At 34.4% G+C, this 14,031-nt stretch overlaps 1 protein-coding gene across 1 annotated transcript; it reads left to right on the forward strand.

Moving 5' to 3' along the window:
• The first annotated feature begins 12,543 nt into the window (after positions 1-12,543).
• LOC111366523 (transcription factor HEC3-like) lies at positions 12,544-13,408 on the forward strand. The gene has a single exon (XM_022987262.1). The coding sequence runs from the start codon at positions 12,688-12,690 to the stop codon at positions 13,330-13,332; it is 645 nt and encodes a 214-aa protein (XP_022843030.1). The 5' UTR covers positions 12,544-12,687; the 3' UTR covers positions 13,333-13,408.
• Positions 13,409-14,031: the final 623 nt, after the last annotated feature.

Below are 14,031 nucleotides of genomic sequence, written 5' to 3' on the forward strand. Positions count from 1 at the left end.
TTTTTTTTTTTTTTCCTTTCACCTGTTATTTAATTTTCTTGCATTGAATAACTTTTTTTTAACCAAGATTGTTCACCTATATGCATCATAGTTTTTCAACTGTTTTTGAATATTGTATGCTTTGTTTTAGGCAGAGGGAAGAGCCAATGTTATGGCAAACCTCTCTTCAATATTAAGTATTACTAGAACAATAGTTACCACTGCATGGCAATCTAATTCATGTGGTATCATCATTACTCCATTTTATGTCATTTCTGATTTTGAGAGAACAAGAATCTTCATTGACAGAAAAAACGGAGCTTAAGTTCTATAATTCAAACTAAAACAATTGTTACACAAAGATATGAGTTGCAGAACAAATAATGTTTCTGGAATATTTTCTTGTACCCGTTTGTTTGACCCACTCGATGTCCCCAATCCTAAGGTCTTCCTCTATCAGATTAAAGGAAACCACAAGGGTAAAATTACACACCAAACCCTTATCAATCTCTTAGTATTTGGTTTCACACAGAAGTTTTATTCAGAAATCGAATCCAATCAGAGATTGGAAGTTCACGAAGAAGAAGAAGGGTTTTGGAAGAATCTTGAAGTCTCAGGTAGCTGCTCAAGAAAGAAAAATGACGTTCCAGCTGATTAGGGCAAGAGGTGGATATATTTATACCCACAAAAGGCAATCATTGATCAAGGTTTCATCCAACGGTTAGGGGCTCCCCGTAACGCCCCGACCCTTAGTGGACCGGAACGCTACTTACTTTACTTAGCTTAACTGGTGGTTTAGTAACAAAGTGTATACGTTTTAGCGGAAGCTTACATCTTCGGATAATAATTTAAATAACAATACTTCAAATACTTTAAACAAAAACACTGAATCATTTTTCAAAACAACAAAATGTAATTTATTTGAAGAAAACATAACTTGTTCTCGCATTCTGCGTTATTCAAAACTTTAAAGAAATAACATTGGAAAACATTTCATAAAAATAAATCCAAATCACTTATTCACCGAATTTCGGTGGGCTCGTTGCATCACTCTCCATCTTCTCCTCCATCCACGCCCGAGGTAGAATTCCTTTAATCTGTAGAGATGGGATTAAACTCGTGAGTTGAAAAACTCAATAGGTGTCATAGGTGCATTCGTGATCAAGCTATACATTTCAAAACATTAGCTTTATAACTTTTCATACATGCCGTACCCGGAAGCACCATTTGACATGAAGGGGTATGCCGTACCCAAGGGCACCATTTGACATACGAACATTTCTTCAACATAGAGGGGTATGCCGTACCGGAGTACCATTTGACATCCAAACATTAACATGAATCAAAACTTATAAATTAACACGATTAAACACATTGCACCTCTACCTACCTTGATTGATGCTTTTGAAACTTTGAAAACTTGGATTGAAAACTTTGATGAAACTTGGACATTAAAAGAAATGCACTCCTTAAATGTTTGAAAACCATTGAGAATTGATGCTTGAAAACACTTCTTAAACTTTTAGGAAAAATAGTTTTCCTCCCTCTCTTTTTTCTCTCTTGGAAACTCTTTCTTTAGCATATAAAAACTCTTGCTTTTGGTGTGAGAAAAAATGAGTGAAATGAGGTCTCTATTTATAGGTAAATATCCTATAACTTAAAGCAAATGAAGGGTCAAATTTCATTTAAGAGAGAAAACATGGATGCCATTTAAATTTGAGATTAAATGCTTCAATTTAGTGGGGTTTTTATTGCCAAAAACGTGTGTGTCCATTTGAGAAAATAATTGATGAAAATAAATATTTAAATTCTAGATAAAAATGAGAATTTTCATTTCAGGCAGCTTCGGTCGACCGGTTGTAGTCCGATTGACACTGCACAACTTTCAGTATTTCTATCATAACTTTTTCTCACGATATTCAATTGAGGTAATTCAAAGTACGTTGGAAAGCTAACTCAAAAAGTTACAACTTTTATTTAGATAACATTTTCCAAATCGAATGTTTCCTATGTCGAAAATGGGTCTCAAATGAGACTAAAAATCTAAAGTATACTTTAGTCATCCAATATTCATGTCTTAGTATCACTAAGGTGTCTAGAATTATTTGGGGTTCTACACTCCCAAGAGAAACTGAAGAAGGCATGTTTCTGACTGCGTTAAAAACGCCTCGCCACAGAAACACGTTTTAAACCTATTTGGACCAGGGTGGATCGGGTCAAGTTATTGAGTAAGAGCCTCGTAATTATAAACCAGTAATTGGGCGTTAGCCCATTTTTGTCATCACAGCCCCTAAAAGGCCATTGAGCATCGTAGCCCAACAACATCTACCTTGATGCCAATGGGGTTTCTGGACACTTGCAGCTCTCCAATTGACACCAAGTTGTACCTGTATTGGAGAAATTAACTTGTATCAATATTCAAAAGTGCTAAACATGATTTAAACTTAGAAAGGGGCAATACCTCTGTCTCCATGTCTGATGGATTATACCGTGTAGGAATTTTTTCAAGAAGAACAGATTCATTTGAGACAATATCCCTAATAAAATGCAACTTTACATCTATATGTTTAGTTCTTTCATGAAAGATGTTTTTAGATCCATTTGTTCTAATTCTCAATTGTGATGTGCAACTAATGCAAGTAGGACTATAATAGTTGTGTATTTTACAACAGGTGAAAATATCTCATTGTAATCCACACCTTGTTTTTGTGTAAACCCTTTAGCAACTAATCTTGCTTTAAATCTTACAGGCTCATTATCTGTACTGCCTTCTTTCACCTTGTAAATCCATTTACAATCAACTGTGGATTTATTTTTAGGTCTAGGCACAAGATCCCAAGTTTTATTTTTCATTAAAGAGTTCATCTCTTCTCTCATGGCAGCTTCTCACTTACCAGACTGGTTGCAACTCATGGCTTCAGTATTGGTCTTGGGTTCCTTATAAGCTAGGTCATTGTAAGACATAACAGAATAGGATAAATAGTCTTCATATCTTGTAGGTTCTCTTATGTTCCTTCTAGGCCTATCCCTAGTCAATTGATAGTCACTAAGATCACTTTGTTGATTGGGATCATTCATTTCAGTTTGTTCATGTTCCTGCACACCTGAATGTTCTAATTCAGTCTGAGTCTGAGGTAGTATAGGTTCATTTTCTCCCATATTATTATTACGAACAGAAACTATTTGAGATCACAACTCCACGTGAAACCTTGTCACATTTGGATTTTCAGGGTCTAAAGACATTTGTTTTTCTAAACAGGGCATCTCTTCCTCATTGAAGATAACATCTCTACTTGTTATCATTTTATATCCCCATGACCTCTAGCCCATAACCTATAGCCTTTAAACCCTTCAGGATAACCTAAGAACACACATTTCCGAGCCCTTGGCTCCAATTTTCCAAATTCTGGTGACAATAAGTTGTACACCCAAAAATTTTAAGGTAGGAATAGTCTGGTAGTTTCCCAGACCACTTCTCTTCAGGTGTCTTTCCTTTCAAAGCACTAGATGGGGTTCTATTCACTATATATGTGGCTGTCACAACAGCCTCCCCCCACAATACCTTGGGAACTCCAGATCCCACCATCATACACCTGACCTTATCCAACAAGGTCCTATTCATTCTCTCAGCCACCCCATTTTGTTGTGGAGTGTATGGGACAGCTTTGTGTCTTAGGATTCCATTTTGTTCACAAGCCGTCACAACAGCCTCCCCCCACAATACCTTGGGAACTCCAGATCCCACCATCATACACATGACCTTATCCAACAAGGTCCTATTCATTCTCTCAGCCACCCCATTTTGTTGTGGAGTGTATGAAACAGTTTTGTGTCTTAGGATTCCATTTTGTTCACAAAATTTATCAAATTCTGAGTTGCAAAATTCAAGTCCATTATCAGTTCTCAAAATTTTGATCTTTATTGATATTTGATTTTCAATAAGGACTTTCCAATTCTTAAATTTTTCAAAAGTTTCAGATTTGTGTTTTAGTAGAAACGCCCACACTTTTCTTGAAAAATCATCTATTATTGAGAGGAAATACTTATTTCCCCCTTGGGTAGTTGTAGAGGTTGTACCCCACAAATCAGAGTGGACATATTCCAATGGGGAAGTAGATTTATGCTTCCCAGAATCAAAGTGGAGTCTGTGATGTTTGCCAAAAGTACAACTTTCACAGAAGGGTATTTTTGATATTTGGGCCTTACCAAATGCCCTCCTTTTATGTAGGATTGTGAGGTCTTTTTCACCAACATGTGCAAGCCTTTTATGCCATTTTAGGGTGGAATCAGATTCAGTATTAGAAACAGTAGCATTATTTTCAAGTACTGTTTCAGCTTTAACTACATAAATTCCATTTTTCTTTATACCCTTAAAGATGACAAGAGATCCCTTGATCACTTTCATCAACCCATCTCCAATCCTACCACACATCCCTAGATTATCTAATTCTCCCATAGAAATCAAATTCCTTTTGAGTTCAAGTACATACCTCACTCTCTCTAGGGTATACGTGTATCCATTTTCAAATTTTACGGTCACATTACCTAAACCTTCAACTTTGCAGGCAATGTTATTTCCATAACCACTTCACCACCTCCTACCTTCTTAAAATCTTGAAGCCAGGACCTTTCATGTGTAATATGAAAAGTGCAACCTGAGTCCAATATTCACTCATGGACATATCTGTTGTGAGCATAATTTGCCACTTCCAGATCAGGTTGCTGAGCCACCACATATAAATCAACTGTATTAGGTTCAGCAGGCTCAACAACATTTCCCTCATCAACTTTCTTTTCTTTAAGTTCTATTTTCTTGTTATGGCAATCTTTTATGTAGTGTCCAAGTTTACCACAACCATAGCACTTCCTGTTATTTCTTAATTTTGATTTAGATCTTGATTTACTTCTGAATTTCTTTTTGTTATTGTTTCCTAAATAATTTTGATTTGGATAATTATTATATTGCCTATTTGGTTGTCTTCCTCTCATGAACAAAATTTCAGATTCCTTCCCTTGTCTTTCAGTTTTAAGCTCCAGTTCTTTACTTCTTATAGAATTTATAACAACTTCAGGAGTCAAAGTGTCTTTACCATACTTAATGGCAAATTTGACATCCCTATATGCCTCTGGTATGGCATTAAAAAGTACTACTGTTTTATATTCTTCAGAAATTTTATCCCCTGCATTAGTGATATCTTGTACCAATTTATTGAAGGTATTAAGATTATCATCTAGGTCTTTGGTTGGATCAATTTTAAAGCTAAAAAACCTTTCTAGAAGGAAGAGCTTATTAGGTAAAGACTTCACTAAATACAGCTCCTCTAATTTCTCCCATAGGGCCTTAGCATTTTCTAATTTTCCTACTTTTCTTAACACTTGGTCAGACAGGTGGAGAATGATTGAGGTATAAGCTAAATCATCTGTTTCAGTTCTCTGTTCTTGTGTCATTGTTTCAGGAAACTCTCCAGTTATTGCCTTAGACACTTTCTGTTGTACTAGAACCCCTCTCATTTTTTGTTGCCATATAGGAAAATCTCCCTTCCCATTAAAGACCCCAAGTTCAAAGCTAGTGGTGGTCATTTTTATAGATCAAACAGGTAACACTTAACAATACTATTTTGATCACAATAGGCAGATAAGAGGCAGAGATTTTTACTATTACAGGCAAGGCAGCAAAATATGTGTAAGTGTGGAAATAACAACTTTAACATACACACTGTATCCAATACAAAGCTTAAAGATCAACTACCCAGCCCTACCAGGATTCCGTGAGACTCAAGATCTCAGGTCAAGGTTTGGGTGGAGGGTAGAGGTTTTTGTTAACAAAAAATTTGAGAGGTATTAATACAAAAAATCGAGAACAAAAACAATCACAAGTATTGTTATAGTATTTCAGTAAAACAAGAATCAGAGACAAAATTTACAAATATACTTCAATACTGATTAATAGACAAGTATAGGCAGATTATCACTAATCACACAAGTCCATATGCAAAAACAATTAGGATAGCATTATTAGTAAACTAAGATAAGTAACTAGAAATCAGACAGTAAAATAAATTTTTGGGGTTCAAAGAATTAAACCACAGTGGTGGTTGTTTCACTTGACCACCACAGATTTCACGAAACCGATAGTCCACAATACTTAAGAAAGTACTACTCCAATCACAGATCTATAGTATCTCGCAAGAACGTGGTTCGATTCACCCACATGAGCCAATCGAAGGCTCTGATACCACTGTTACACAAAGATATGAGCACAAATATATAAAACAATCAAGAATGAGTTACAAGAAAATATTCCAGAAACATTATTTGTTCTGCAGCTCGTAGAAACTCAAACCAAAAGGCATCAGATGGATATCCTTTCATTTCAGGGCTCGGGCTCATGAAAAAACACAGGATTGTACCTGTCTGTTTGACCTACTCGATTCCCCAACCCTAAGGTTTTCCTCTATTAGATTAAAGGAAACCACAAAGATAAAATCACACACCAAAACCTTACCAATCTCTTAGTATTTGGTTACACACAGAAGTTTTACTCAGAAATCGAATCCAATCAGAGATTGGAAGTTCACGAAGAAGAAGAAGGGTTTTGGAAGAATCTCGAAGTCTCAGGTAGCTGTTCAAGAAAGAAAAATGACGTTCCAGCTGATTAGGACAAGAGGTGGATATATTTATACCCACAAAAGGCAACCATTGATCAATGTTTCATCCAACGGTCAGGGGCTCCCAAGAGAAACAGAAGAAGGCGCGTTTCTAGCTGCATTAAAAACGCCTCACGACAGAAACACGTTTTAAACTTATTTGGGCCAGGGTGGATCGGGTCAAGTTATTGGGCAAGAGCCTAGTAATTATAAACTAGCAATTGGGCTTTAGCCCATTTTTGTCATCACAACCCCTAAAAGGCCATTGAGCATCACAACCCAACAACAATGAAATTAAATCTGACCACCGAGGCATATAAAGATCAAGAAGAAAGCAAATGATGAAAATGGCCATCATACAACTTTCTAATGATACATGATACTAAATGCCTCCCCTAACTCAAATAAATGAGAGCTCAAGAAGCAAGAGTTTGTCCCACCTAGAATTCATACGGAGCACATGTGTGAGACTTAGTGAACAAATCTGTTCTGAAGTCCTTGCCCATTAAGGCAAATCCAAGGGTGTCTTTTAATTCTAGCACTTCTTGAGAGTGAAGTGCTATCATCATTTTCGTTAAATATTGGATAGATCATGTTAATTATTTTTACTACTCAACCTTGCTGTAAAGGACAGGAGTGAGGTGATTTCAATCTTGTTGGCAGCCGCAGTGTGAGGGTTCAAATTCTGAGATATGGAATTGGACTCAAGGCAAACTCTTGTTCTCTGGCCTGCTGGGCACATCTCGCGATTTACTTCCCTCGCGATGCTCCAGGAGTAGGGTGGTAGGGGCTCTCAAGGTTGGGGTTTAACCTTTTTTTTTTTAAGTTTAGATGCATTATTAGGGCGTATTCTATTATAAATCACAGCATGTTATCATTGATCAAAACCTATTAAAATCTATTATGTCCATTTTAAATTTGAAAAATAAATAGAATAAGATCAAAACTTAAAATAATTGTTTAAGAACATCCATCAACTGAAAAATTATTTTGTATTTTTTGCCTTATTTTCTTTAATCTGAAAACCACAACATAATTGTGGTGCTAGGGGACATTTTGTTTACATTTTCTTAGCTAATTTCCCTCGAGATAACAAATTGGTTTATTACTAAGATGCTGGTTAATAAATACTGTTCCACTTGTAAAAATCATTTAATTAACTTAAAATTGAAATCGTCCCCAAAAATTCCCTTCTAATTAAGGGGATTTAATAGACGGATGAAGTGCGTAAAATTGGAAAGAACATTAACTTTTACGTTTGTGAATTGTGATAGAAGTTTTAAAGAGGTGACGAATGTATACCAATATAGAACCCTACAATTGTGGTTGCCCAAAGGTTCTTCTTTTGAACTTTCCTAAACATACCATTGAAGAGAACTCTTCATATATACATGCATGCTTTTGAATATCGACGGACATTTATAGCAGTCCGAAATGATTGATCTGTGGATGCACAGCACTCAGCAGTAATATAATTATAGCATTCATTGACTAAATAATGCATAAGATTGTATGTATATACGTATATATTGACCAGAAAATGATTGATCTGTGGATGCGCAGCACGTAGTATGATTTGATTTTCTGTTCATAATGCAAATTTTTGATGATTCAAGGAGACAGAATAAAAGTCAGCTAAAAATGACGCTAGAACTATGACTTTTTACATCCCAGAAAAGATGCTGCCGTTTTGCTTTTAGTGGCCTGATTTAATATACGTGTACTCAATACCCTTTGGTCTTTGGTCTTTATCCTGGTTAAGAACGGATTGTGCTGTGCATGGTTACCCTAATAAATATTTTAATATGAGAAGATCACATGATGCAAAGTTCAATACATATGTTAAAGAACGAACCATACACTCACGAGCATTGGAAATTTATGATGACATGCAAAAAACTCGCTGATTCATTAGTTTCAAATTCAAGAATTAGTTGATTTGCAATTGTATAGCGAATATTGATGAAATTTGAGAAAAAAATTTCTCTAAGGGTTCGTTTGATAGCGTTGTATTCTATGAAAAATGTCATATCTGTGAAATTCGTTTTCTACCTCGGCTGTTTGATACGAAAATGAAAATGGAGTTCGAATTCCAAAGTACAAATACTTAAAGTATGTTTATGACTAATTCCATGGAAATCGAATTCTTATAGTTTTGGTGATTTTTCCTTTTCCGACTTATATGGAATTCGTTTGCATTTTCTACCTTTGCAATCAAACGGACCCTTATAGAGTTTTTGATTGATATGAAAAATATCACCTAAAAAAAGAATTTTTTTTTATTTTGAGGAAAATAAAAACCTACTCAAAAGAAAATATTTTTCTTAAAAATTTTTGGTTAGAGTTCATGTAACCAAGGGGCGGACCCCATGGGGTTATGTGGGGTCAAATGACCCCACAAATTTTGCTCTTTTTTATTTTTATTTTACAATCTACTTTGATGCATTCGTCGGGATGTCAAATGAAGTCAAAATATTACATTCTTAATACTATTTCGAAATACTCATGACCTAATTTTTCACTCATTAATGACATGTGAAGTGGTCAATTATAACAAAAGTTATGACATGTTAAAATTTGCCATTTGAAACTAGTATTTTAAGAATTTCGATAATATCCTAACTTTAAAAATTCGTTTGCGATCATGTACTATCTGAATCCACAAATCGTTTATGCCATGTGAAAGTTTGTTTCGAAAACTACATCGTTTTTATATCAAATAGTCCAAACGGATATCGAAAATAGTTAAATATATATATCAAACGTACGTCTCAAAACGATGTAGTTAAATATATATATCAATTAATTATTATTTTTGCACGATAAATTTTTCGATATAATTTATATCGTTTCATTTGGAAGTCTTACATGAAATATGACGTAAATTTTTAGGGTCGTTACGGATTAAATGCAATTTGAATTACTTTCGAATTACATTTACTTTAAATTTGAATTTCAAACTAAACTTGAATTTTATTTCGATTCATTTAATTTCTATATTCAATTTAATTTACTCAATGTTAGCTCAATATTTGCCAGTGAAATGATGAACAAAACTATACAAGTAATGAAATTTATTTAATAATATTAATAACGATGTAATTATACGATGTTTTCAAAGTGTCAAAATACATATTAACTTATTTTCATTGATATTGTATTATTTATTAAAAAAATTATTTTTAAAATTTTGACCCCACAATACTAAAGTTTTGGGTCCAACCTTGCATGTAACCAAAACTCTTTTCTTTTCAGAAAAAGAACACCATTTTTGTCATTTCTGGTGATATACCAGTTTTCTGAGGTTACTTGAATTCAAAACCTAAATAATCCATTGGTCAGCGTTGTCATCTCCTACCCTAAAAGCCAAAAACTAAATTAATTAAAAAGTAAAAAAAAAAAAAAAATTATTAGAACCCTTTTCTCCAGGATGTATCTTATCTCTTCGGATTTTTTTCTGAATCATGACCTCAGCTCTCCTTTTCCACTCAAAACTAATCACTTCAGCAGTTTCAGATTTCAGAATACATTTTAATTAATTAAATGTGTCAATGTTTAGCTTTTTGTGTGAATCCTTCTTGCTTTTTTGACTCAGGATAGGATAGCAATTATCCTATAGACTAGTTGCAACAGAGGATTCGCAAGAAAGAAACGCCAAAAACAAAGAGAATTCTCTGAAAACTTCACTCAATATTATTAATAGTCAAGAATGACAAAAATTAACCTACAAGTTGGGTTAAATAGCTACAAAAATATGAAATTATCGAAAAATTATCAAAAATAGCAAAATCCTAACAATCACACCAAAATAAAATATGAAATAAAAGAAGTAAGTTGCTAAACGTCTAGAAAAAGGGAAACGAAATATTACCATAAATAGTAAAAAATAACTAAACATTAAATTTTGAAAAGGAAAACAACGGATTTTGGGCTCGAAATTGACGCCCACCGAGCATAGCTAGGTGACCACGACGTTTGCGCCGAAGAGAGCTTTTCGGATTGGGGTCATAATATCGATTATGATAACCGTAGCCAAAGTTATTGTCAAATTATTAAAGACGTATCAAAATTACCCCAATTAAGGAAAGATTGCATTTATTTTCTATTTTTGCGCCTATCCGTCATCTCATGGTATCTCAGCGTTATCAACGAGCTATTTAACAAATCAGTGTCACTCAACTCGGATCCTCTTGCATCAATTTTATTCTCCCTTTATCCTTTTCTAAAGCTTATATCAACACTTACAATTACTCATAATAACACATGCCGCGCATATATGCACGCATCTTATTAATTAATTTGTTAATCTTTTTCTTCCTAATGCAACCCTTCTTCAAACTATTCCACCAAGGATCTTGGTTTCATTTTGTTAATTAATCTTGATTTCATTTTGTTAATTAATTTCTGTAAATTACAAAATATTATTTTCCTTTAAAACTATAGGTTCCATCTTAAAAGACTCAAGAATCAATATCTAGTTAGTAGACTGAGATTTAGGTTACTCAGCCTTTTTAACACTTATTAAATTGGTCAAGAGATATACATTTTGATCCAACAGAGTTTTACTAGTAAAGAACGTGTGAGATCATCATCTCCCACTTTTTCAGTGATCTTTTTGAATTCAACGAGGCGGTGCCGTGCTTATAATCATATATAATTTGAGAGATAAGTTCCCTTCTCATACAGAAGATTATTCGTCAATGATATGATCTATCAAAGCATCTTCCATACTAATTTCTAATCTCCATTTTAAATGTGCCATATCAGTGTCTTTTTAATTTAAGAAAACACATTTTTGTTTTCTTAAGACGTCGTTTCAATTATGATCCTTCTAATACTAGTATTGTGTTTGTCTTCTTGATAACAAGTGCAAAACTAGATCATGTGAAAATTTAGATTTTCATAAATCATTAGTTTCTTGGACCCCTCCAAAGTATATTGTATTTCCTAACTTGGATTCGAATTTTCTTCGCCCTTCTAAGCATATTATATTTCTCTTTCGTTTAATGAACTCTTAGGAGTTCACCATCTCAAGAAATAGATGGTGTTAAAAATAGTATGACGCTGAGTATGTACATTAAGGGTCCGTTTGATAGCAAATGTGGAAAAGGCAAATTAATTCCATGTGGAAAAGAAAAAATCAGCAAAACCATAAAAATTTGATTTCCTTGGAAATGCCCAAACACACACTTTAAATGTTTGTATATTGAAATTTGTACTTCATTTTCACTTTCGTATCAAATAGTCAAGATAGAAAACGAATTTCTCGAATATGACATTTTTCATGGAATACGACGCTATCAAAGGACCCTAAAATAAATATACTTTCTCAAAATGTAACTTATAATTTTAGAATTATTCTTGGGGTGCATAACCCATTACATAAGGGTGTCCAAAATTGGACACCCTTATATGCCCCCTTATGTACCATAAGAATAATTGTCCCCCTAATGGAGGCGCCTGTATTGGAGGGGCGCTCTGTGCCCAAAATGGATACCCATATGTGTCTCTCTATCTACCCCGAGAATAATCCATAATTTTAAGCACAAAGAACCATTCTTTTGACATATATACAAGGTGATTATAATGATTATGAGATGTCAAATCTAGTTAACAAATTAAGCCAATTCATTCAACACTTCAACTAAACAATTAATTGTTATGTAATTATGTTGTACAGTTCTGAATAAAAATCCTAGACATTCTAGAGATTATGATGTTCATCAAGATAATGAACTCCCTGGTTAAAAGTACATATTGAAAATTCGGGGGGTGGGGGTGCGCGGGGGAATCATAGCCCTCTATGACTACAGCAGATGACCCCACTCTTCAACTTTCAATTTCGTACGTTTTTCCCTTCCCTTTAAATAATGCTCCTTGAATAAATACTACTTGTCTGATTCCATTTCTACTTAAATGCATGCCCAAATCTCTCTCTCACATACACTCGCAGCTTTTCTACTTCTGTATGAAGTTCTGAAGCTTAAATTAGGGTTGATATCAAAACAATTTTTTCCCATCTTTCTGTACAAAGATCCCAATCAGATTTATTGATCATCTTATGGATATCAACCATCAAAAATTCACAAATCCCACTTGGGACCCTAATATGGTAATGGAAGATCACCATTTTCGTCACGATCATCAACTCCCTTTTGATCATACAATCTGTACAAATTATCCTCTCCAAAATCACTGCACATCATCAACTCTATTACAAGCTCCAAATATATTTAGCAATCCTATGAGGAATCTTGAGAAGCAAGAGGAAGAAAAAGAACCTGAGGAAGAATTAGGAGCCATGAAAGAAATGATGTTCAAGATTGCTGCAATGCAACCAGTAGAGATTGATCCGGCCGCTATTCGGAAGCCTAAAAGGAAAAATGTCCGTATAAGCGACGACCCTCAAAGCGTGGCAGCAAGGCACAGACGAGAGAAAATAAGCGAAAAAATGCAGATTCTGCAAAGACTTGTGCCCGGAGGTACAAAGATGGACACTGCATCTATGCTAGATGAAGCCATTTGCTATGTCAAGTTCTTAAAAAGACAAATTCGACTGCTCCAAACCCCCACTTCAACAGAAGATTGGCTGGCAGTAACAATGGGTAAAGCTCCAGGCTCCGCCACCACCTCCAACGCCGCCATAGCCCGAACCTCATACACATTTGGAGGTAATGGGTTTGAGGGATCTCATAATTTACATTGAGTTCTAATGGCTGAATTAGTTTGATTGTTATGCTGTTATTTAATGATTCTAGTATAAACTAAAAAAAATGTATATAATGGTGATGATTAAGCAAATTATTACAAGGGTTTCCTTTTCTATAAATTATAAGATCCATGTGATGATAAGAAAAGGTTTGTTACAATTTTGTTGACTAAAGAGCTTTGTTATATATTTATTATATTATTTGCCGCTTTGATGATGTAATAAGAAAATGTTTCAAGATTGTAGTACTAATTATATATTATATCCACCGAAGCCCAAAAAGATTGCTTTTGCAGTATCAGATAATGGAAATCAAGCAAGAGATCAGTTATCATGATCAAATCCTACGTATGCACGCACGCTAGCTAGCAAAGTTCTTGAATTTTCTTCATTAACCCATTTATTTACTTCTTTCCCTGATTGTATCATTAAATTCACAGTGCAAATCTCAGTAATAGTCTGTGTGAATGCGTGTATGGCAATGATTGATTTAAAGGTATAAATAACTATTTCTATAGCTAAGAGTAGACTTTAATTGAATTATGGATGTTAAAAATTGAACTTTCTGTATAAGAATTCAACCAGAAAATCCACAGTGATGTAATTTCCATATATTACCTGTTTCATGCACTTTCTTTGACACTTCATGTTGTGAACTTGCCATAGTTTTAGCTAGAAATATCTCTCAAGGTCAGA

The sequence above is a fragment of the Olea europaea genome, chromosome 18, assembly GCF_002742605.1.
Source record: "Olea europaea var. sylvestris chromosome 18, O_europaea_v1, whole genome shotgun sequence".
Lineage (NCBI taxonomy): Eukaryota > Viridiplantae > Streptophyta > Magnoliopsida > Lamiales > Oleaceae > Olea > Olea europaea.